The 24,180-nt window shown below is 36.0% G+C and overlaps 4 protein-coding genes and 1 long non-coding RNA gene across 10 annotated transcripts; 4 read left to right on the forward strand and 1 right to left on the reverse strand.

Annotated features, from left to right (window-relative positions):
• The first annotated feature begins 1,276 nt into the window (after positions 1-1,276).
• Positions 1,277-3,574, forward strand: LOC145213986 (UBA-like domain-containing protein 1). The gene is made up of 3 exons (XM_080082409.1): positions 1,277-1,466; positions 1,704-1,763; positions 1,908-3,574. The coding sequence occupies exons 1-3, from the start codon at positions 1,347-1,349 to the stop codon at positions 2,082-2,084; spliced, it is 357 nt and encodes a 118-aa protein (XP_079938535.1). The 5' UTR covers positions 1,277-1,346; the 3' UTR covers positions 2,085-3,574.
• A 1,827-nt stretch (positions 3,575-5,401) lies between these two features.
• Positions 5,402-7,748, reverse strand: LOC145213997 (uncharacterized). The gene is made up of 2 exons (XR_013856945.1): positions 5,557-7,748; positions 5,402-5,477 (listed from the first exon to the last, which is right to left on the reverse strand). It is a non-coding gene; the product is annotated as an uncharacterized LOC145213997 (long non-coding RNA).
• A 21-nt stretch (positions 7,749-7,769) lies between these two features.
• LOC145213977 (NADH dehydrogenase [ubiquinone] 1 beta subcomplex subunit 4-like) lies at positions 7,770-8,772 on the forward strand. Its single transcript, XM_080082399.1, has 2 exons — positions 7,770-7,843; positions 8,137-8,772. Exon 2 carries the CDS (start codon positions 8,175-8,177, stop codon positions 8,622-8,624), a length of 450 nt encoding a protein of 149 aa, XP_079938525.1. The 5' UTR covers positions 7,770-7,843; positions 8,137-8,174; the 3' UTR covers positions 8,625-8,772.
• Positions 8,773-8,805: 33 nt separating this feature from the next.
• LOC145213958 (Rieske domain-containing protein-like) lies at positions 8,806-15,724 on the forward strand. 3 transcript variants are annotated; one of them, XM_080082374.1, is made up of 5 exons: positions 8,806-8,924; positions 12,508-12,626; positions 12,777-12,901; positions 13,043-13,108; positions 15,139-15,724. In XM_080082374.1, the coding sequence occupies exons 1-5, from the start codon at positions 8,806-8,808 to the stop codon at positions 15,229-15,231; spliced, it is 522 nt and encodes a 173-aa protein (XP_079938500.1). In that variant the 3' UTR covers positions 15,232-15,724. The 3 variants fall into 3 exon arrangements, with proteins under 3 accessions (XP_079938500.1, XP_079938507.1, XP_079938515.1); XM_080082381.1 differs by lacking the exon at positions 13,043-13,108; XM_080082389.1 differs by lacking the exons at positions 13,043-13,108; positions 15,139-15,724 and adding an exon at positions 14,011-15,132.
• Positions 15,725-15,972: 248 nt separating this feature from the next.
• LOC145213931 (synaptonemal complex protein 3-like) lies at positions 15,973-22,923 on the forward strand. Of its 4 annotated transcripts, none has more exons than XM_080082340.1 (8): positions 15,973-16,718; positions 16,921-17,040; positions 20,195-20,300; positions 20,688-20,823; positions 20,918-21,028; positions 21,251-21,351; positions 21,751-21,853; positions 22,707-22,923. In XM_080082340.1, exons 2-8 carry the CDS (start codon positions 16,947-16,949, stop codon positions 22,761-22,763), a joined length of 708 nt encoding a protein of 235 aa, XP_079938466.1. In that variant the 5' UTR covers positions 15,973-16,718; positions 16,921-16,946; the 3' UTR covers positions 22,764-22,923. The 4 variants fall into 4 exon arrangements, with proteins under 4 accessions (XP_079938466.1, XP_079938490.1, XP_079938484.1 ...); XM_080082364.1 differs by having other exon boundaries at positions 16,968-17,040; XM_080082358.1 differs by having other exon boundaries at positions 15,973-16,711.
• Positions 22,924-24,180: the final 1,257 nt, after the last annotated feature.

Raw genomic sequence — 24,180 nt, forward strand, 5'->3', positions numbered from 1 at the left:
GAAAACCAACAACCTGCGATGAAACCCTGGAATTTCCCAATCGTAATCATGTGACACGAACGAAACTGGATTTAAAACAAAACCGACGCTGTGATAAAAAGTAAATCTGCCATAATAATTTCCACAATATTTTATCTAGTTACGTACTTTTTATACGTCACATCATAACGTAACTAATGTCGCGGGAATTCAAAGCCGCGAAACAAAAGACCTATTCAGTTCGCCATTTTAGAGGGAACCGATCAAACAAACGGATTTCCCCCTACTCCAGAATTTTCACACTTGTTCATTACGCAAACGAGTCACGTTGGCAAAACGGCGCAAATAATGCTTCGTATAGCAGTGGTGGTTTTGGTTTTCATTTAAGTACATATCACAAAGGCCTCAGATTTGTTCTGGACCAGGCAACATGATAAAAAAAAAAGTTTTTATTTCAGTTTATTACATACCGTAAACCTTTTTTCATAATTTGTTAAAGGATCTTTGATCAAAATGATACAAAGCAAAGCCTTATTAAAAGGAATGACAAATGACACACACAGAAATAATTGTAGGCCATAATTTTTTATCCTGATTTGTCATTGACAAAATATCCACATTTGTTTGTATTTTCAACAGTAGTTTTACACGTTTTATATCTTTTTATTTATCAAACAAGTTTTGACTTTTTTTGTTGCTGAAATCAAAAACAATGATTATTGTACTGTAATTACCTAAACGTTAAAACATGGTTTGCATGTCCGCACATTTTTCTTCCCCAGTTGAATTCTGCAAGTCAGTATACGTGCATGATGTGGCGGGCATTGTCCCCACACGCGTATTGGTATCTCAGAGAAAACGTTAACGTAAAAACGTTACTGCGATAAAATACTACACACCAACCGTTGTGACTGCGTGCTTTGTTTTCTTCCTTGCCCGATTTTGTCAACAAAACAAAACGGAACGAGTCGAACGACTGTGTTTTTGTGAGTACGGCTTTGTTTGCACGTTTTTTGACTTTTAAAAGTGATTTATTACTTTGGGGATTATATGCTAAAGTTGTTTACTTTGCCTGAAAAATACTAAATGATTACATTAGTGTGTGTGATTTTGACCGCATGTTTTTCGGGATATATATAAGTTTTAAAGTCAGGGTTGTTGCCAAAAGTATGTTTATCAAAATGAATTTAAGTGTATGTGTTTCAAGTACCAGAATTCTAAATAGGAAATGACAGGTATTTTCTGAAACACCTGGACAATAATGATGTTGTTTTTTACGTCTATTTTGACTGTTATATTCTTTATTATAATGTATATAGGAAGCATTTTAAAAAGTAGAAACGCCACTGTTATAATAAAAGTTATAAATGTCTGAAAAGATGGATGACTTAAAACACCAAGTTATGGTAAATCAGTTTGTCCTTGCGGCAGGATGTCTTTCACATGAAGCCCGTGAACATTTAAAATCAACACATTGGCAGTTTGAGGTAAATACTAGATATATTATGTAGTAAAGGTCGACCTTCGTTTATTTTTTACTATGAGTATTATGGTTAAGATGTACTTTTATTCATTGTTTTGTAGCTGTTACTCGTTTATAATACATTGCATGCCATATACTGTTTTACTTTTTACCTACACTTGGCAATTTTACAACAATATTTTTCTGTATTCATACTTTTCTGAAATCACATGCTGTTTTTTAAACTTTTGTATTTTTGTAGGCCGCTTTAAGCAATTATTTTCAAGAATCTGGAATCCCTCATCAAAATAACCAACATCCTGTAAGAATTTATTACATAAATCTATTTTATTGCTCTTATATATTAATTTGTTGGTTAAACGGATTAATATTTTTCAATTATTACATAAAACTGTAAATATTTTTTATTTAATGATGACAATTATGTTTTAAAACAAACTTTCAGCTTTGTCCACCAACAAACACACCGGCAACGCCCCCGGCTTTTCCTGAAGCGCTATTAGCATTGTCAAAATTGCAAGCATCAGATGGAAAGCCATCTCAAATGATGAGCACTAGTCCGCAAGCGCAGGGATCTCAACAAGCTGGTCCTCATGGTTATATGAAGGTCAACAGCAGTTAACAAATTACCTCAAAGTTTGGGAACACAAAATTGCCTTTTTTACGGAACATTTTGTCAGAAAAAAACTGTGATACAATGTGATGCATAGAGGATGAATCAACGTAACAACAAAAAACTGCTCAAAAAAAGTAGTCAACTGGCACATGCAACATGGAAATTGGTGTGTTTCAAATATTGTATTACATGCAATGTACTACTTGTATATGGCATTGCATATCTATACATAGGCATTGGCTGATGCTATTATGCAGAAACTTACCCTTTTTCACCTTTTTGACTGTGTTATGTGTCTGTAGCCTTGCATGGGTCTCCGTATTGCAAGACATTTAAAAAAAAGATATTAGAGGCATTTTTGTGATCTTGGCGAAATGTAGGTGTTGGCAGTGCCCTGAACCATTTGTTCAACTAAAAATGCATTATGTGTACTGTAACTCCATAAATAACACCAAAATGACTACGGCACAGGTCAACTAAACTCATGTGTTTTCATTACAACCCTTTTTTTTATTTAATGGCTGATCCTCATTTGCTTATTTTCATTAAAACCAGTTAGAAAAAATGTTTAATTTCATTTTTTTGCATCCTTTATCAATATCATGTGTATGTTTAACTTTTACCAATTCTTGCATTTTGTTCTTGCACAGACTTAAAGTATTTTTAGCCCCATCTAACATATAAATTAAGTTTCACACCATTTAAAACAAAATTTGCTAGAGACAATCAAAAGCAGTCACAAAGTTTGCTGTTGGTATTTGTTTTTATCTTTTTTTTGCATTAAGCATTGTCATACGTAACAAAAGTGGCCTATCAATATGTCACATGCCCCCATGAACATGTGCTTTGTTCTCATCCGCACTTTGCTTACAGCACTGTGTCCCATGAATAATCGCATTGGTCAACAGATATTTTCATCCTGTTTTAAAATGAGCACAGGTTGTAAAAACTGTAGAGAAATGAAAGATTTAGAGACAGTTTTTGTTTGTATGCACATTTTTAGACCATGTGTCATACACCTGGCTTCTTTTAGGTTACAAAACCTGTTTGAACATAACATGGCCCAAGACTAAATACATATGTTTTTTTGGTTTGACTATCACACCAAGGACAAAACTATGACATTTTTCAAACCCCTCCATTTAAATACAACTAATCACTTTTATTAATGTTTATTGTATGCATTTCAATGTCATGTATCTAAAGTTTTCAAAGAAGCCTGTTGTGTAACGACACAAACCTGTTAAACTACATGCAAAATAGATTATTAGGCCACAAGTTGGGAAAATGTTCTTTTTTCCAAACTTTACTGTACAAAATGTTGATGCCACTTTGAAGTGAGTTTTGCGGCACAGAAGATGAATTCTTTTAGTTTATTACACGAAATGTGTTGAAACCTTGATTGATCATGTTTTGTCATGAAACTGTTTTGTTTCCCTCTCCAATCTTTTTTTTTCGTTTTAAACTAAGTAATAAAACCTGTAGATGTGCGCAAATTTTGTTGTTTAATGAAATGGATGTTGTGTTAAGTATAAACAGCTTTTAGTTGTAGGTATTTTAGGTCTAACCCAGGGTCTTAGTTAGGGGTGCAAGAATAACCAAGGTGTGAAAGATTTGATCGTAGGGAGTGCAAAAAAGCTGAAGGGTTAATCCTGAGGAAAAATACTTTCCACAAATACGAAAGAGGTACGAGAACAGGTCGGTAACTTTAAAGGCGTGCCAACATAGACTGGTTAGGAATCACTGACCTATAATGGTGCAGGTTGACCATATTTCACTGAGTCAAGTTTGTTTTAAAAAAAGTATATTAAACTCTCTGTTACAATTTGCAATCTAGGTTTGGTATAAGAAAAACGTTTCTTAATGCATTTTTGATTAACATGTGTAACAATGCATAGCCTACCTCGCTGAGGAAACAACACCATACGCTACGTGAACGCTATGTGTTGATTTGCCCCACGCGTGTTGGCGCTAGGGCAAGTCATTTTAGATTTCCTGTCCAAAGTTTTAACTTAGGCACGCGGGTATAACAGCGTACGCTGAAACGTGCTTTGGTAGTAGTTTTTGTCAGTATTTCCTTTAAATTTAATTGGTACTTAAAATTGATCTTTAAATTAAACGTTTACCATCTGTAGCGTTTGGGTTGGCGTCCTAGACTCGTTGTTCATGAGTTAGACATACCGTCGTCGATGTTACCTTTTGCTGTAGTCAGATAAAGCCCATAGTTGTGAGTATTGGGACTTTCACTCTTCTCTGTTCCACGCAACCCAACTCAACTCGCCTCTATTTGGCGTCAACTTTTTCATGTATTTGCCCTTCAGCTTGAACGTTCTGCCCTTTGTACAGCCGACGGCTCTTTCCCCTCAAAAATTTTTAACCCCTATCCCGCAAAAAAGGAGAAAGACGTTCGAACGTTTAGGCAAACTGCATACAAATTGGAGACAAGTCAAAGGGCCACGGTTGCTGTCCTCGACTACGGTAGTTGGATTAAAAAAAGAGAGTCAGCCTGCCACGTGCTCTGAACACCTGTAAATGTCTCAAATTTTAATATTCTTAGACTTAAACTTATATTTCGCTTGTGCCGGATATATGCTATACTTGTTAGCTTCATGAACCTAGGCTAGAGACGGCTTTCGAAAGTCGTTATCTCTGTATTTTGTTCACGCCAAAATATTGATAGTGGCTCTGCTTTGGGAGCATAAACAAAATACTGAGCTATAACGATTTTTAAACTATCAATATATTGGCTCTGCTCAAAGCGCATGTGCGGTAGCCTACACATTTGTTTACGTTTGTTTAAAAGAAGAATGAGTTTTCTGTAACAAAAAATAATCCTTAATTCCATTTTTAATTTACAAAAGATACGGTAATGATGTTGGCGCACAATATTTATGTTGTTTATTCTTGTTTGTGAAGTAATTAATTTCCGTTCAATTATTTTCATTCGAGGTAAGAAGAAAATACTCTTTTGAGGTAATCTTTCGAGGCAAAACAAAATCCATCCTGCATGTTGTTGTGGGAATATTCACGCAAGGAATAAGTTAAAATTCAGTTGTTAACTTCCAGTTGTGGGATGAGGTATTAGAAAAAGCAACTATCTAAGCCGGTGAAAAAGTAGAGATAAGATAACAGCAAGTCTTTCTGGTGCCTTCAAAAATAAAAACATGTTTTACGAAAAGCATTAACACTGTTGCGATTTAAGGTATTGTTGCGAATAAGTTATATCGCAGTGTAACTAGTTTAGCAACTTAGAAGTAAGGAAAGAAAATACGCGATCTGACTACACAAATAAATAACTCTGAAGACTCCTGACTAATAGCAACTAGAGCGTTAAACAAGGTTTATTAAACAACATATATATAAAACTACAACAAACGTAAAGTATAACGTTGGCGATAACTTCGTCTAAAGTGAGTAAGTAAGTGAATTACTCTGTTTTATTGAATTAGCAAACGCAAATATATAGTCAAGCGACAACGTGGTATTATAACTCGGGGCAAAGGTAGTGTCGCTCCGAAACAATAGAAATAATTACTGCACAACGAAGGCGGCTACAAGACACAATTTTACGATTACGTAAGTGCTAGGGCGTGTGGTTTTAGGAAACGCAATCAAAGGCCGCTAGACTTCAAAGTAAATACAAAATTGCCTTGACGTGTCAGATGTGCCGCTAAAATAAAAATACACAAAAATATAAAATACAAATTGCTACAGAAGCCCCCCTCGCTTTAAATGGACTTTAAAAAAGTCCTCCTGTTCCATATCTTCTTCTTGTTTCTTTCCATTTGAGATTTCAACCATCAAAACACGTTGTCTATAGTTCATGATGCGCAGGTTGCTATGAACCGTCCATTCGTGAATGTTCACAGAAGCGAGTCTGCCAGCATCTGTCGTCCATTCGTCAATGACGACTTTGTAGCAGTCTTGAAAAGAAAAAAAACTTGCTCGTTGGCATAGTGACTGCTTTGTAATTTGCCGTATGGTCATCTGGCATAAACTGCGCATCAATGAAGTTGGTTGGTCTTCCGCTTTGTATTTCTTGTGTCCTGGAAGTCTGTTGAAACTTAAAGAGGGTTTAGGTAACAGTGAACAAAAAAACACTAAATACATAATAAAATAGCAAGTAACATTTAACTTAGCGGCGCTAACTTTTTAGTAGAATTAAACTATCATGTCGAATATTGGTAATGGGTCAAACAAGAATATATGCGCGATGCTATGCTTGATAACGGTCTGCAAAACAATCTACACCCTAAGACAAAACTCAGCTCGTCAAACTGCAGTAACGAGGAGCTGTCATACCCTAAAATTCAAGGACTTTAAATAAGACTGCGGAGCGCTGTGTGCCGGTCACCGTACCTCGGGATTCTTCGTTAAAAGTATCTGACGGTGATTTACGGCTAAGCCGTCTCTAGGCAGTTTGTCTGTGGAGGACTGGCCATGTCAACTCCAAACAGACCGTGGGGTAAAAAAAAAATAAAGATAATGAATAAAAATAGTGGCTGCCTTGAAAAGCCAAACGATAGCCCACAAACCTCAGCAAAGAAAAGGAGGATTTCTAAAGCTAATAGAAAGACAAGTAGATTGCTATTCGACCGTATCAAACTCACACTTTACATATTTCTTAAACAGCTAAAGTTAACTGACATGACGCGCTTTTTTCTATCGAAAAGTTAGCAAGACCCAAAGTGGCGCTTTTACAGTAAAAATTACAATACACATCTCGAATGGGTAGGCGTAACGTTAATAAAAATATACAAAAGATAAGGGAGCAGAGGTAAAGAGAGAGTTTAAGAGAGGAGATGGGTTAAGTTGTGACTAGGTTGGTAAATTCCAGAATAACTTTGTTCACTTCGAGAGATGTTAGGATATTCCGGAGACAGGTTCCAAGGTGGTGGTTTTGTCTCCAAAGAAGATAGCTTTAATTGCATTGCAAAGTTTCTTTCAACAGATTCCACATATAGAAAGGATTCTGTTGACTTTAGTAGAGTACATCGAACATAAGCTGAGAACCGGCCAAGAAAAGGCTTCTTAGAATGAATTACTTCGTTGAAATTGCTGTCCATAATGGAGTGATGGCGAAAATAGTCATCAATTACAGGAACCTGAGGCGTACATGGTCTGCTGGATAGATGGTACTGACCTTGACCTGAACTGGTTATAACAGGAACAGAATCTGGAGTAGATTTTGTAGGCTCCGAAACAGAAGAAATAGTGCTAGTAGGCAACACTATGAAGGGAAGAGAAGATTGGAAACAAGAAAAGGCTGACTCAAACGCACGAGGATTAAAAACAGAGTTCGTAGAGATCTCTGCGACAGCAAACGAAGTGTCAGGCTTATAACGGTAGCAACTACGCGTCAAAGTGGTAAGAAACCGAGCAAACATTATGCTAGCTGACAAAAAGAAATAAAGCTACACAAAAATACAACACAAACAAACTTATAACAGGCGTACAACGATTATCTCGATACTTTTAAAAAAGGCGAACAACAGTTACAACGAATATTAATATCAGAAGGTTAAATTGCGTGTTCAATCACCTGAGGGGTCAACAGTGTTGCGATTTAAGGTACTGTTGCGAATAAGTTATATCGCTGTGTAATTATTTTAGCAACTTAGAAGTTAAGGAAAGAAAATACGCGATCTGACTACAACACCACCCGCTAGGTGTCAGCAAATGATTGACATTTGTCATTCAAGAAGGCCAACAGTGCAAAATCGATAATTCGATATCAACTGGTCAAAAAACGCGATTTACAAAACGTAAATATTGTTTTCATTAAATAAATAGTTTGGCTTAGCAATGTATTTTTGTCAAGTTGTGCGTATTTTATTAGGTTTTCTGTCTGGTACATGGCGCGTGCAAGCAAAAAACTTACATACTCTGGATTTATATTTGTTACTTGTGTGCTTTTTTGAAAAAAAGTTTAGATTATATGTTGATCAAGCACATCGTCTAATTTGTTGTGAATGTCAGTAAATGAATAGATAAATTGTTAGACCATCTATATTCAGTTTTTGTGCTAAATATTTTTTTTCAAATTATTCCATTTCAGCTGCACCTTTCGGGCATAGGCACACTACATTACAAAAAATGTCCAACTCGGAGGTTTTAGAGGGTAAGGTAGTTGCAGAAATAAAACGAAGAAAATGGTATGATCTTCGCCCACGTCTAAATTACCGACCAAGTCCTGTTTCAACTATGCCACCCACAATTGACCCAAACAACTGGACCCCAATAACAGCCAAAGAGTTAAAAGCACATAAAGAGCGATTGGAGATTCGTGGCCGACTGCGACGTGAATACTGGATGAAATTGTACCACCCAACCAACTACAAGTTCTTTAATCCTTTGCTTACTGACAAGGCCTACACCCACTTCACTCGTGCCAAGTCTGTGTATCACTTGAAAGAAACACTTCAATTAAGCAAAACAAGCGTTAATTCTGTGATTATTTGTTTACTTATACCAGCTGTTTATATTTGGGCAGCTATAAAGTATGATCCAAATCGAAGTCGATTTGATTCTGTTGTCAAAGACTAACATTTGGAAATGTGATTTATCAATGTATTGAACATTTTGAGAACTTTTGTTGTGTCTTTTGTTTAAAAAAACAACAATTATTATATGTGTTAAATTTTGCAAGCTAAAAAAGTGTGTGTTTCTGGTGTAATGATTTGTTTTGATTTAGGCTTAGGGCAACATAACAAAAGTGGTTTTCAAAATGTCTTCCCTTGCCACATTTTTTGCATCACTATATGACAGAGCTCACACACTTGAACAGGAAGGCAGATTTAAAGGAAACGAAGAAAATAAAATGTGGAGACAGATTGGCCCTAAAAAGTAAGATTTTGTGTGCTGTCAGTTAATTATGGGTCCCCTTCCCTGAAGGGGACACATATTGTTTTGTCTATATTTTTTCCCGTCTAACGCAGATTTGTTCCCACGTTTTGGTCAAGAAACAATGGTTCAAACTTTTTCAAATTTACGCACATTATAGATATTGGTCTAAAAATGGGCCATGTGAATTTTGACCTCGTTTGATCCCTCAGTTCACCCACAGCCCCCCAAAACGTGAAATTTTTAAAACGGCTATACTTGCTAAAGTACTTCATTTACGAGTTATATGCTTTGTTGTTTGGTGCAATATAAGGTATTTCAAAGAATTTTGTACGTTAAAAAAGATTTACCCATTTTCACCCCTTAAACCCCAAAATATTTGTTTCTGTCTAACGCTGGTTTGTTAAATGTGTTTGATCAAGAAAGAGTGCTTTAAATTTGTTCAAATTTGGCACCTACATTTCATTGGGACCCTATCTTTTTCCTGGCACTTTATAACATATATAATTGTTTTCTGCAAGCATAATCTAATGCACAGATGTTAGATATTGTTCAGAATTTGATCCTCCTGAAGTTTGACCCCAAACGACCCAGTGGTTCACCCACAGGCCCCCAAAACGAAAAAAATTAAAAACGGCTGTACTGACCCAAGTACATAATCTGAGGGTTTCATGCTTTGTTGGTTGGTGCAATGTAAGCTATTCTAAAGAATTTTGTAACTTTTTATTGGATTCACCCATTTTTACCCCTTAAACCCCAAAATAATAAGTTTTAGGCCAGAAATACAAGCCCTAATGTACTGAAATCTTAAACAATTGTTTGCAGTAGGTTATTCATTTAGTATTTAAAAATTTGCCTTAATCGGCCAAACAGTTACTTTTACAGCCCATAATATGTGTACACTGTCAGTCAGATAGAAGTCTCAACTCTCAAGGTAGTAATTCACTTGTTTACGATTAAGGCGGGTGAATGCAGCGGGAGTGCTCAGAATTCACTTATTTACGATTAAGGCGGGTGAATGCAGCGGGAGTGCTCAGCTTGATGTCTGGATGGACGTTTTACAATACAGTCGTGTTGGTGATTAGAAATTAGCTGTTTTTGCGCAGCTATGCTATGTCGTTTTATTAAGTTATCAAGCACAGTTTTGGAAAATAGTGTTTAAAAACTGACCTTGAACGACAATATCAAGGTCAAAGCATGAGATTAAATTGAAAGTATTTTTCCTGTTCTTATTCACTGTTTTTTTGTAATTATATGACAATAATGATGCAAAAAGAATACGGACAAAACTTTTAAAGTTGGGTTAAGGCTAAAGTTGGTTACGTTTTTCCTTAAGAATGTAAAAATAACCAGGATGTTTGTTTACCATAAATGCGTGTGGGGACCCATTCGTTTTTGCTTGCAAAAACAATCAAATGATATGTATAGTAGGGATGTTCAAAGTAGAATAGCTGGGTATTCTAGAATAATTGTTTCGAATCTAGAATATCGAATCCAATTCTTAAATTATTTTTGACTGTGCATGCATTAATTTTGACACAACGAAAGTAGACCAGTTTTGATACAATATAAAACATATTTTTCATTCAAAATGAACAAAAACGAATCATTCAAAACAAAGAAAACCACTGTATTGAAACTAAATGCCCCAAAATCCACAAAGACAAAAGAATTAGCATCAGGTTGAAAATTAATTATAACAAAAGTTAATTATTATGGGTCCCCTTCCCTGAAGGGGACACATATTGATTTTACTCAAAATGTTTGTTGTTTTTTTCTTTTTTTTTCTTCTACCCAAAGTTTGTCCGACTCGTTTTTCCATCAAATCCTTGATGGATTTGGATGAAATTTACACAGGTGGTAGATGTAGTTATGTAGATGTGCATCCCACTTTGTTTTTGTTGATAACCCCAGTATTTATCCCGCTAGCCCCCTAAAATGGGTGAGTTTGTAAACAATGTCAGAATTGGCTAAAATTTGGATAGCTTGTAAAGTATGCCAATTATCGTTATTGTGCCATTGCAGTTCGGGGGTTGTTAACAGCCCTTTGACGTCAGAAACATTAACGGTTGTTGCTCAAAACACCTCTAGTGGTTGAAATTTTAAACGTTGGCAGATTGGACTGAAATTTTGCAGTACTATTGATTGAGTCATTGTGGTTTCCTACTTTTAAGTTTGTGTGTGTTGAACCTCCAGTACTTATCCTACTAGTCCTCTAAAATGAGTTTTTTAATTTAAATAGTTTTTACTCCATATAGCATATTTAAATATGCACAGTACCAATCACTGTGTTTGTCTTCACAATACCAAACTTACTCATTGTTATCTATTGAAATGCATTATCTACAACTTTGCATGTGTGGGGACCCATGAGTTTTTGCCTGCAGAAACAACCAAGGTTATAAAAAACGATGGCTAATATGGGACCCAATACAAAAAAAGCATAGAAAATATATTTATCTTTTAAAATAGGGTATAGTGTATGTGCAAGGGCAATATGTGCTAAGCCACCCTTCTAGTTTTATTTAGTGATTTTTATTGCCTTCATTAGGAGTATGTTGTACTATGTTGTAAGCATGCTGAGGCAACTTGGTTTGGTGATAGAGGATTGACATAGACTTCCTAGTGTACAAATATATAACTTAAAACAACTGCAAAAACAAGCACTCTAGCAAACAAAGTTGGGACATTGGATGATTAGTTTTCAAATCCCAATTAAACTACCTGCGATTTTGCAATGCAAAATGTGAACATTGCAGCATTTACTTACTACATTTTTATGTTTGTATGGGGTTAAGAAATGACCCAAACGTTTCAGCGATATTAACAGACAACCCCATGCTTCCAATCGCTGCCTAACTCCATGACCGTTAAATATTTTTTTTTGTCATTAAGTCGGAAAACAATTAAGCGCTGGTAAGACGTTGCAACCACATGATCAGATGCGTAACAAGTGCGCCAATCGTTATTTATGCCTCCAATGCATCACCGTCGTTAAAGCGCCTTGTGACTTGACGTTATGGCGCTCACTGATTTGACGGTGACGAGTCTTTTGCAACGGGTACAATGACCGGTCGTCTGCGTAAAAACGTAACGCATGTGTTTATATTTTTAAAAACGGTTAAAGCACACATTTATATTGGTTCCAATTACCCAATGCATTGCAAAAATGGAAACGGCAAAAATGGATTGGAATCTGACTGGATTAGAATCCAAATGATTCGATGTTCTACTTTGAACATCCCTAATGTATAGTAAATTGGTAAATATCTAACAATGATTGCACCCTATTTTTACTGTTACCAAATCGCATATGCATATGTGTGGGGACCCACTATATTATGCTTGCAGAAACAATTATGTTATGAAGTGCCAGGAAAAAGATAGGGACCCAATGAAATGTAGGTGCCAAATATATATCCATTATAAATATAGTAAATGGTATATGTGATACATCGTTAAATATGATGTAGTATATATATATAAACTGGCAATATATAGGAAAACTACTATTCTAGTTATTAACTTGTTTATACATAGTTATTGACATGTTTTAATCTAACTGTTGCATGTGTACTTTTTGTAGTAAACTTTCTATCCAGCCATGTAGAAGAGTTTATTCCTCTGCTGGAAAATTGTGTGACATTGCACTGTATTGTGTTCATGGAAAGTTCTATGCAATTGATGCGAGGTGTCCACATTTGGGTAAGAGCAAGCAATAATAAACGGCATACTTATGTTTCCCTACCAACATGGCTATGTAACTTAAGGGTTCAGGTGATTGTTCCTTTTAACACACTTGAAAATGAAAAAAGTAGCCAATATCAAGACTAAGTGTCACCAAAATTATTCCAGGTGGGCCTTTGGATGTAATAGTAGATTTGGAAGAGCTGACAGAAATGCCAGTTCCACATGCAATGTGTCCCTGGCATCTGTTTGCCTACAACCTAACAAATGGTTCATCACCACAAGGACTAAAGGTAAATCATTCTATATTAAAAAAAAACATTCACTCAATTAATCAATTCGACGAATATGCCATAGCTTATTTAATGGTAGACTGCAATGAAAAAACAAGACATTTTATCAACCAATCTGAATTTTATCATTATATACTGCAGTGCACTGGTTTGTCCATTTACCTTCGATTTTGGTGGTGTAACCCCATTGTACAGCTATTGCAAAAGGTAACATGTGCCATATTCCCTTGCATTGCACACTGCTCACTTATTATGGGTCCCCTTCCCTGAAGGGGACACATTTTGTTTTTGTCTATATATTTTTTCTTTTTTTCTTTCTAACGCGGGTTTGTTCCCACGTTTTGGTCAAGAAAGAATGGTTTAAACTTTTTCAAATTTACACACATTATAGATATTGGTCTAAAGATGGTCCATGTGAATTTTGACCCCGTTTGATCCCTCGGTTCACCCACAGCCCCCCAAAACGTGAAAATTTTGAAATGGCTATACTTGCTAAAGTACTTCATTTTGGAGTTATATGCTTTGTTGTTTGGTGCAATACAAGGTATTTCAAAGAATTTTGTACCTTAAAAAAAGATTTACCCATTTTCACCCCTTAACCCCCAAAATATTCGTTTCTGTCTTACGCTGGTTTGTTAAGTACGTTTGGTCAAAAAAGAGTGCTTTAAATGTATTCAAATTTGCACAGATGTTAGTTATTGCTCCGAATTTGATCCTCCTGAAGTTTGACCCCAATCGACCCAGCAGTTCACCCACAGGCCCCCAAAACGAAAAAAATTAAAAACGGCTGTACTGACCCAAGTACATAATCTGAGGGTTTCATGCGTTGTTGGTTGGTGCAATGTAAGCTATTCTAAAGAATTTTGTAACTTTTTATTGGATTCACCCATTTCTACCCCTTAAACCCCAAAATAATAAGTAAGGCCAGAAATACAAGCGCCAATGTGCTGAAATCTTAAACAATTGTTTGCAGTAGGTTATTTGTTTAGTATTTAAAAATTTGCCTTAATCGGCCAAATAGTTACTTTTACAGTCCATAACATGTGTACACTGTCAGTCAGATAGAAGTCTCAAATCTCAAGGTAGTAATTCACTTGTTTACGATTAAGGCGGGTGAATACAGCGGGAGTGCTCAGAATTCACTCGTTTACGATTAAGACGAGTGAATGCAGCGGGAGTGCTCAGCTTGACGTCCGGACGGACGTTTTACGAGACAGTCGTGTTGGTGATTCCAAACAGCTGTTTTTGCGCACTCATGCTATGTCGTATTATTAAGTTATCAAGCTCATTTTCAGTTTTGGAAAATTGTGTTTAAAAACTGACCTTGAAATATCAAGGTCAAAGCATGAGATTAAATTGAAAGTATTTTTCCTGTTTTTATTTACTGTTTTTTTGTAATTATATGACAATAATGATGCAAAAAGAATACAGACAAAACTTTCAAAGTTGGGTTATTTCTAAAGTTGGTTAAGTTTTTCCTTAAGAATCTAAAAATAACCAGGATGTTTGTTTACCATAAATCCGCACAAACGCGCGTGTGGGGACCCATTCGGTTTTGCTGGCAAAAACAATCATATGTGTAGATCAAATGATGTGTATAGTAAACTGGTAAATATCTAACAATGATTGTGCCCTATTTTTACTGTTACCAAATCGCATATGCATATGTGTGGGGACCCATTAGATTATGCTTGCAGAAACAATTATGTTATAAAGTGCCAGGAAAAAGATAAGGACCCAATGCCAAATATATATCCATTATAAATATAGTAAATGGTATTATATAAACTGTGCGATTTGGTAACAGTAAAAATAGTTGTTAGATATTAAACTGGCAATATATAGGAAAACCACTATTCTAGTTTTCTGTGCATCACATCAATTTTGCTTGACACAACCATTCCTCTACTTTAAGCGTTGGTTCCATGACAAGTCAGAAGAAAAGTGCTGTGATACTCTCACATGTATAGCAAGGAACAACTTTAAAATTGCAATTTTGGTACTCTGCCCTGCAAAAATATATATGTAGATCTTTCACTGCAAAAAATATTGGTTATCAGCCTACTTAAGTACTAATAATCGGTACCAGGCTTAATATTCCACATAGGGTTTATTCTGTTCACTATGGTCCTCAACCATGGTAATTACTTCAGGGAGCTTGCGCTGACCTGTGTGAAATTAGAGGAACATTAATTGAGTTAAATGTTTATTCCCAACCACAGCTCTTTTTTGTGCAGGTGGATACACACCCTGTGAAAGTGCAAAATGGAAATGTCTATGTGCTGCACGAAACTGAATTGTCTCTGCAGGCCTATGAAACGGACATCTAAATATAATTTGCTAAAAACCCATGGTCATGGATTGAAATGAAACCCAAAAATACAGTTCTTAATTTAACAGGTTTTACTACTTTGTGAGAATGTTTTGCACAATTTTTTAAAAAAAATATCTGCTTTAATACACTGTGCTTTGTATACTATTTTCAAGGTGACAAGTTGGTGTTGTGTGACCAGTTTTATTGTTTGTTCCACTGTCTTTCTGAACAAATCTTAAAAACCTGTAATAAAAAAATATTTCACTGTTTGTCTGTTAGAAGTAAGTTACACGCCATCTTTTTCTATCTGTATCAATCTTATCTATTACTTTTTGCAGTTGCTTTGTCAACCAATTTTTATGGTTTGTAATTGTGGTACATTTTCTATGTTTTGTTTTCTGATTCATACACTATTTGAACTGTGCATTGTTAAGTATGACAGATAAGTGACATTTTTCTGTGTTGTGCAATATTGTTGACTTACTGTGAAATACACTTTGTTGATCAGCTGTTTGTGCATGTTAATGAAAGCTGTGTGTGGTCAGAGAAAAACCAATAACATTCTTTCGATTGGAGGTGTTTGTTTCACCAAACGAATTAAGATCAACTCGTTGGTTCCCTAATCAGTTTTGTGATAAAGTAAGCACACGATTTGCTATGGAAATGATTTTACTGAGGAACTGTTTTTATACTCTGTGTGCAATAATAAAAAAGTTCCGTAAAACTAATCACTATGAAACCTTGCTATTGACAACATATAAAATGGGTTGGGCTGGGAAATATTTACATAAAATTTTTGCATTAGTAACTAACTTTTTGGGTTAGTTTTATTGAATTTTAAGTGCTAATACCTTACCCCAACCCTAATAGCCCTAACCGTTAGCATTTTTTGAGATATACCGTTTTAAATGAAAAAAGTGCTCTTTGCGCCACCTGTCAAAAATTAAGCACTTTTGGATCAGGAGAAACGTATGGTGTTAGTAGCTCTACCGCCACCTCCTTGGGATTTCAGTGCTGAGCTTGGGATCTTGGAAAAACTTTTTAAACCTTGGGATTTTTTGAAATTGTTTGTTTAGACCGATTACGATACAATTAATACTATTGTTGCGAACAAAAATTATCCTTTTGCAAAAATAATCTTTTCATGTAACGATTTGCGTAACAGTGCTTCATCATTTTTGTGTTCGAGGCAATTCCCTGTCAAAAGTAGTGAGTCAGGCCAGTACTACAGGCTTTTCGATGTATCATGTGCCAGTAAAAAAAATGTACAAAAAAATATCTTTTCTTTTGTATTTTTCTGGTATTTCTTAGCGTATTTTCAAAGGTACGTGATGGCTCGGACCTGGGGTAACTACAATAAAGATTATGTTGCCTGCGCCAGCTAGGATTAAAACTGTGTATTTGGCATTTTTTGGTTATCTTGGGATTTTTGGACAAATCTTGGGATTTTGGTGAAGGAACCTTGGGATATCTTAAAATTCTCAGTGGCAGCCCTGGTAAATGGTAAATAAAAAATATTTCTATTGTTTATGTCGGTTACCATAAACTATTAAGGCGCGAAAATTTTCATTAAATTAAAAATCAGGACTACGTGCTGTATTCCGTTAGCTTAGCTTTTGACAAAATTGGTACCCGATTTTCGAAACGACAAATTGGTAATCTTGATACAAGCGTGAATCCGCTCGAAATTTTTCTTTCTTAATAGCGTTTCACATACAAATTGAAACAATCATGCCTAAAAAACCTGCACAGGAAATGGAGACGTATGTATCGGATTTTTTGGATGAAGAGATGGAAGAAAAAACAAAAACAAGAGACACAAAGGGTTTGTGTATTTTATTGGCGTAGATGATGTTAAACCTACCAAATACTCCCAAAGTTTAGTTGTTCAATTTATGATTGTGATTTTGTTTTATATGCTGCTACAATTTTGAAACAATGCTTTTTAGACATTTTTTTCAACCTTTACCAATGTGCCAGTCTGCAGAATGTGGCAGGTGCCCGCAGGATTTTTTTTTGTAACAAAGTGTTTTGCACGCCAATTTTGGGTTTGCAGTTTTGCACGCGCAAATTTTGCCCCAAAGGCGTTTAACTGGCCTAGCTTGGCTTCTTTTACTTGCTTTGTGCCTGCTGAAATTGGTCTTGCACACGAACTTACGGGTCAGGCACGCAGGACAAGTAGGCCCTGTCTGCACGAGATCTGGTCGGGAACTGCCATGTTCTGCAGACTGGCCAATGTGCATGTTCGGGGGCTAATTTGTATGCCTATAACAAGTAAAGCGTAAAACCTTTACCGGTTTTTACAGACTAACACCCAATTTTGCACTGTTGGAGTCAGATAACAAAAATACAAATAACTTATATGAGAATATTATGCCCAAACTGTGCATCTAAAACTGAATCATAGTGTTATTTTTATCATAAACTCTCCCCCAGACCGGTGCCTTCGAAAACTGCAGGTGCGCTTGGTCCGCTAGGTACTTCGCTTGGTAAACTACAAGTAACTCGTTTTAATTCAACAAAGCCTGTAAATAGTGCAGGTAACCTTTTTTGAAACGAGTAAACTCGTAGTTACTGCGACGTAACGTAATAATGCTGTATGTACTGTTTTTAAGGTTGGGTTAGGGTTGAGGTTAGGGTTAGGGATCAGAGTTTAGGGTTCAGAGTTTAGGGTTTTGGTTGTGTGTTGGGACTATTGTAACACTTTTCCAGCATTATTTGCGTGTTATAACGTTAACTGCAGTATTTACGATTTGTCGCATAAAAACAGGACAGCTGTAGTATTTTCGAGTTATGTCGTACCTATTCTGAGTTTAATCGCACCGAAGAGAGTTACCTGCACTATTTTTAAGTTACGTTGCACGAAAAAAGGTTACCAAGCGCACCTAGCGCACCTGTAGTATTCGAAGGCACCCCCCCAGACCTGTTGAAAAACTGCATACTTGTATAAGTTGATTGAGTAGCTTGCATGTTTTTGAGGAGACCTTGAACAAATGATAGTTTTTTGATTAAAGGACATGCAATAAGCTTTTTTCCAACACATGCAAAGACTCAAACATGGTCTGGTTTGCCAACTTATAAAAAATAACTTGAAAATGCTGCACACTGTGTTGATTTTAATTTTATTTCATAGTTCCATCAACCGGTTGTAGATATTGTCAGAAAGCATAATAGGTCAAGCAATTAGTACAACAACTAGGTCAAAGTAAATATTTCAGTTGATTTTGCCTACTAAACCCAGTGTAAGCAATAGTTTAAGCAATCAGCTGGTTTTAGCAGTACAGACGAATCCGGTTAATCGCATACCGGTTAATCGCATAATCCGTTTAATTGCATCACAATTAAAAATCCCAAACCGTCGCCCATCGTTTGTTAAGAAAATCGTCCGGTTAATCGCATACCGGTTTATCGCATAAGCCGGATATTCGCATCGATTTTCCACGAAATATGCGATTAACCGGATTGATGATCTCTATGTGAAAGTCGAACAACCCGAGTATCTGGAATAAAAAACGACGATATGATAGTAAAATCATCCGGAGGTAATGTACGCGAAAAAGACGTAGATGCATTTTTGCATTCCACACCAAATAACGCGTCTAACGTTGAAAATGACACGTCTCGACCATAAAATATTTTGTTATTAGGAGATTTAATCGGCGTTCAGTGTACCGCTGTGCGATAACAAGGAGTCTCACAGCCGTGCACATTGATCCTTTTTTATTGGCTTATCTAATCGCCAATAGTTTTAATCTAGCGTTTAAATAAAGAGTTAAACGTGTTAAAATTACGAAACTGGTGTTCCGGCAAAGACGCTGATTGTAATTTTCTGTAATTTCAAAGTGCGAACTGCACCAAATTCGAAGTGTTAAACTGTATTGAAATTTAAACAATGTTAAATTTAAAACAAATATTTAAAAATGTTTTCTGTTATATTGTTCATGACCCGCCAAACACGTAATGGTTGTAAAAAATGTTAGATCGCAAGTAATCACACCATGTTGTTTAGATTCACGTAGTTGGTAACGTGCCAATGATTGCCATATTTTGTCTTCTGTTTGTGACCTTTGCGCAACTTATCAGGTAAAACACCGATTAAGAAAGGCATTTATTCCTGTAATATTTGTTGCTGCTTTAAGTTTTTGAAGCAACGATCACACGTTGATCACGTGACAGTGACGCTAATCTTGCAGCTGCAGTTTTGCTGAGTAAGCTAGAAAGTAGCACCACAATCTGAGTCGTTAAAGTTTTGCTAAAATCAAATATTCTTTTTGTCAATTGGATAACGGGTTATAATAGAAACTGATACAGCTCGCCTTAGTGCCCTTGCGCTGTAGAATGTGCCAAAGTTGTAAGTTTGACTAGGTTTCGGTCGTGTACTTGCGGGTTTGGGCTTGCTCACAAATATGCACCTAGCACTTTGCCGCTTAACGCGTTGGTTTGAACTAGAAAACGAAATAGGTTAGAAACAACAGGCCATTTTACTTGTATATTAGGCGAGAGGCCTGGCACATTTATAAGGGAAACTACCCAAAACAAGACTAAAACGTCATAAACCGTCTTCATAGGGAAGTTACCAAATTTAAATGTTGGGCCGCTTAGCTACGATCCGATGTAACACAAATCAAGCGAACTGTGGCGTGTGCGCCAATTAAGAGTGTGTGTGTGCGTTTCTACTGTTTCTTTAACACACTTAGGCGATTGCACCATAGCCACGACAGTTAGGAAGCATGACGTCATGTATTGCGCTGAGAGCAGCAATTTTTTCAATTCTCGGCAACAAAAGAGAGAAAATACTGCTCCGTTGCCATAGTTGAGCGTCACTGCAACTTTGTTTCAGCTGGGGAAGTGAACGGCGTGTACTGTTTACATAGCAACCTGATTATCGCCTGTACCATATTACAGTGTAATCATATCAATAGAGCTTAAAAACAAAATACAGCACTTAAAATAAAATTGACTATGTATATATAATCAAGCAAAGGGAGCTTCTGGAAAAGGTGGTAAGAAAAGGGCTGCAAAGACAAAGATTGAACAGAAAAGGGATGAGTCAGAGGAGGAAGAAACTGAAGAGGAAGACCAGTTGTGAGATTTATTTGCTAAACGTCTGTTACAGATTTCGTATTCTAAGATCTAAGTTGTTTCAGTGGTGGGTGGAAAAATAGATTAATGAAGTCCATCAGAAAGTTATGTGTTTACTGCAATGCTTTGATGCTTCATAATTCTAGAAAATTGTGATAGCTTGTTGTGATATCAATGTTATGTTTTTGTGCAGCATTTTTTTCTAGACGATGCTGAAATTCACAGCAAATATTTGTATAACATCGAACTATTAAAAACGCATCCTTTATGTAAGGTTAGGAAGCACTGCTTTAGCAATGACAGTTATGTTACTGGCCATGGCTTGTTGAGAAATGGTATTTTTGTAAGTTGTCATACAGTATGTTCCAAAGCATAAAATGATGCTTTTAGACCTGTGACATCAATACTTCAACAATTTGGCTCTGACATGAAAAAGACAATTGATGCAAAACGGAGAAAAACTGAAATATTTGCAAAACAATGTGCGACATCACAAGAGAAAGTTACTGCAGTTCTTGTTTCCCAAGTATGTATGATAAAACAAAGTTAGTTTTTCCATGATTCATAATATTGGTTGACTTTCGTTTCTTAATCAATCATTTTCAATTTGTTTGTATTAGAGGACAGATCGCCAAAAACTTAATGATGAATACAAAAAGCAAATATCTGGTGTTTTAAACCAATGGGAAGCAGATATTGAGAGAGCAAAGGAAAGTGAAGAAAAATTAAATGTAAGTTCATTGCAAAAAGAGATGAACTTGTTGGTAGCACTTCGTTGACATATAAAGCAACTTGGCATTCATTTATCTACCACACAGACCAAGTGGGTAAATAACGCTTTAACATATGCCATTAACTGGTTGCAAATGGGACCTGATCCCAGATGATACATGCGCTGCCCGCAGAAAACATGGATATATTTTTGTTTTTCATTATGTTTTTACATTATAAAGGGCCTTATAAACCAGCAGATGAAATTGGTGTCACAAATACGGATGGTGCAAGTACAGAGGTTTAAATCAATGAAGCAGCTTCATGACCAATTTGCTAAAAGGTGCAGGGCATGATTACATCTTGCTCATGAAAACATACTAACTTTAAACAAACTTTTTTTCTATCTTATGCTCAACTACATGTAAGTCCAAATAAATAACTTGTGCCACATAAATCCCAGACATTAACTGGATATATTATGTATAACACTTGAGCGACAAAACCTGGGCAACTAATTAAACAAAGCAAGTTTTGTGTATTTTATGTGCCTAAACATAGATAAATTGTGGAAAATCTGCTTTTATGTTAAAACATTGGTTTTTAAAGTGGACGCCTATTTGTTAAAGGGTGTTGTTGAACTTTAATCTGTCTGCCAATCCACAACTGTAATAAAAAGTTTATTTTGTTAAAATTTATCAAGATATAGACAACTAACTATTTTGCTTGTAACGATATTTAGTATAAAAGAAGTGGAGTCAACTCATGCAAACCAACATGACAGTTTAAGTGGGGAGTTGAGCAAGGAAATGGTAGCTTTGCAAAAGAAGTTTCTGCAAGACTCAGTGAGTTCTGTTTGCTTTGAAAAATGTGTGTATTATATGTTATCATAAAGATATGAATGCCAAGAGTGGTTGGTTTGTGAAATACATATAGGCTATGTAGCCTTTGTAGATTAGGAGTACAGTGAGACACACAAAAGAAACTGGTGAAGCAAGACGGTTTCACATTTTACTAAACGTTGCCTATTATTTGTTAAAACATTAACCCAGTTAAATGCAATTCAATTTATCGGGCGGTTTTCAAATCGACGGTCATAGTTTCTAAAGAAAATATTTGTAGTGAAATAAATTTAAATGAAAAATATGCAAAATTTCATATGTGCAAATGTTTGGGTGACTGATATATGTTTAGCGTGTGTGGTATGTTATAGAGTGCTTGTGCGTTAAAAATGTGTATGTTAAACAAACATGTTCGTTGTTGAAAAAAAGTATCCACCATTGTGAAAGGAAGAGGTTCTTCTCTTGGTGTTTCTTCTCCTCGTTATAACAGCTTCTTATCGTTTTTTCCAAACAACTGGGGTGCGTGTCGTAATTTCATGACGTCAAAATGTTACTGGTTGCTTCTCCATCAAATTGCTAAACAGTAGCTGTATAGCACACATTTGTTGGAATGTAGTTTGAGTGACCCAAGTAAGTGTGAATAGTTTGTGCGCTATCACTCTTTCGTGGATGAGTTTCACATTTTATTATTATTTTGCACCATCACACTCGTCATCTTTTTTTTTCTCGTTTCACGATATTCCTAAATTTAAAGGGACGATTAAATAAAAGTCCACCCCAGTCGGACAATTGTCCTTGATGTGCAAGAATGATTTGATTTTTAATACAATTAATACAAGTCGTATTTTTATTGTAGCGGAAACAAGAAATGGTGAATATGAGAAAAACTCTTCACTCGATGTTATACCAGTGATTTTGGCAAAAAAATCAACCAACTTCTGGCTGAGGTTTGTCATGTTTGGAAGAGGACTTCCACAGAGTTAACTTTAACATTTGTACCCAGTCGGGGATTCTGATAGAACTTTTTTATGTTGTTGATTTGTGTTTAATAAATTTCTCAAAATTGTCAAGAACTTCTAAGAGTTTGTTTGATGTTAATATATCCTTGGACTTATTTATCGGACAAGTAAAAAAGTGTTCGAAAGGTATAATATTTTCCTGCATTTACAACGACGTGTCGTGTACTAGAATGTAGGGATGGGCCGACCCGAGCCAGAACCCGAGTACTCGGTACCGAGCATCGCTGTTTTTAATGCCCGGTGCTCGGCCGAGCAGTTGCACAAACTGACCCGAGCGTTAAATTTGCATATTCATGCCCTGCTAACACATGTAACTAGTGTTCTAAAGGGTGTCTGTGAATAAAAACGAATGATGTTTTAAGTGCACTAAATCAGTGCTTCCCAACCTTTTCCAGCTCGCGGCCCACTTAAAAAAATTTTTTTTTGGCTGACCACCGTATAATATTGCGAGAAAACCACAATGAAAAAAAACTATCCATTTTGTAGCCAAAAGACCAAATAAAGCTAACAAAGAGAGTTCCAGCATCAAGATTTTACAACTAGTACAAATACTGTTGTGACGCGACAATCGCAGTTTGTTTGTGTAATTGAGTTGTTTAACATGAAATCTTATGCGCCATGCGGCTTTCATAGTAAGTAGTATCATATTTTTGAGAAAAATGGTTAAATTGAAAAGTACGTTCACACAAACTGTGTAACTGTTTTTAACCTCTATATTGGTATGGTAGTAGTTTGAAAAGCTTCGCGGCCCACCAGAAAGAACGTCGCGGACCACCGGTTGGGAAGCGCTGCACTAAATGGTGGAAAAACGCGTACTTATGGGCATGTACAGCTTAATAAAACACCACTGGTGACGTAAGAGGCCTTGTAGAGCTAAAACGTAGAAAGGGGATTTTTGCACCGAGCACCGAGCATTAAAGTGAGATGCTCGGTGCTCGACCAAACAGAACATTTGCAGTTTTGGCACATCCCTACTAGAATGTATGATATTCGGTTAAGAGACGAAGCTACTCCACCCCCATTCGTTTTGCAACACAAAATTACGCATGTGCAAACAGTAGCTACGTCATCAACACAGACCAGGGGCGGCTCGTGCGAGGGGGCTGCGGAGCTGCAGCACCCCCAGTATTTTTACTTGACATTCCTATTCCAAGTTGTTATACAAAACAATCTTTACATATAGTTTTTATGTTTGATCAGTGTATACTAAGAATAACTTTTATGGCATTAATCGGCATTTTATTAAAATAAAATTAATAAAAAATTTGTATTATTCAAAAAATTTTTTTTTTTAAATAATATCTTATATAT

The sequence above is a fragment of the Phallusia mammillata genome, chromosome 1 (genome assembly GCF_965637545.1).
Source record: "Phallusia mammillata chromosome 1, kaPhaMamm4.hap1.1, whole genome shotgun sequence".
Classification (NCBI taxonomy): Eukaryota; Metazoa; Chordata; class Ascidiacea; order Phlebobranchia; family Ascidiidae; genus Phallusia; species Phallusia mammillata.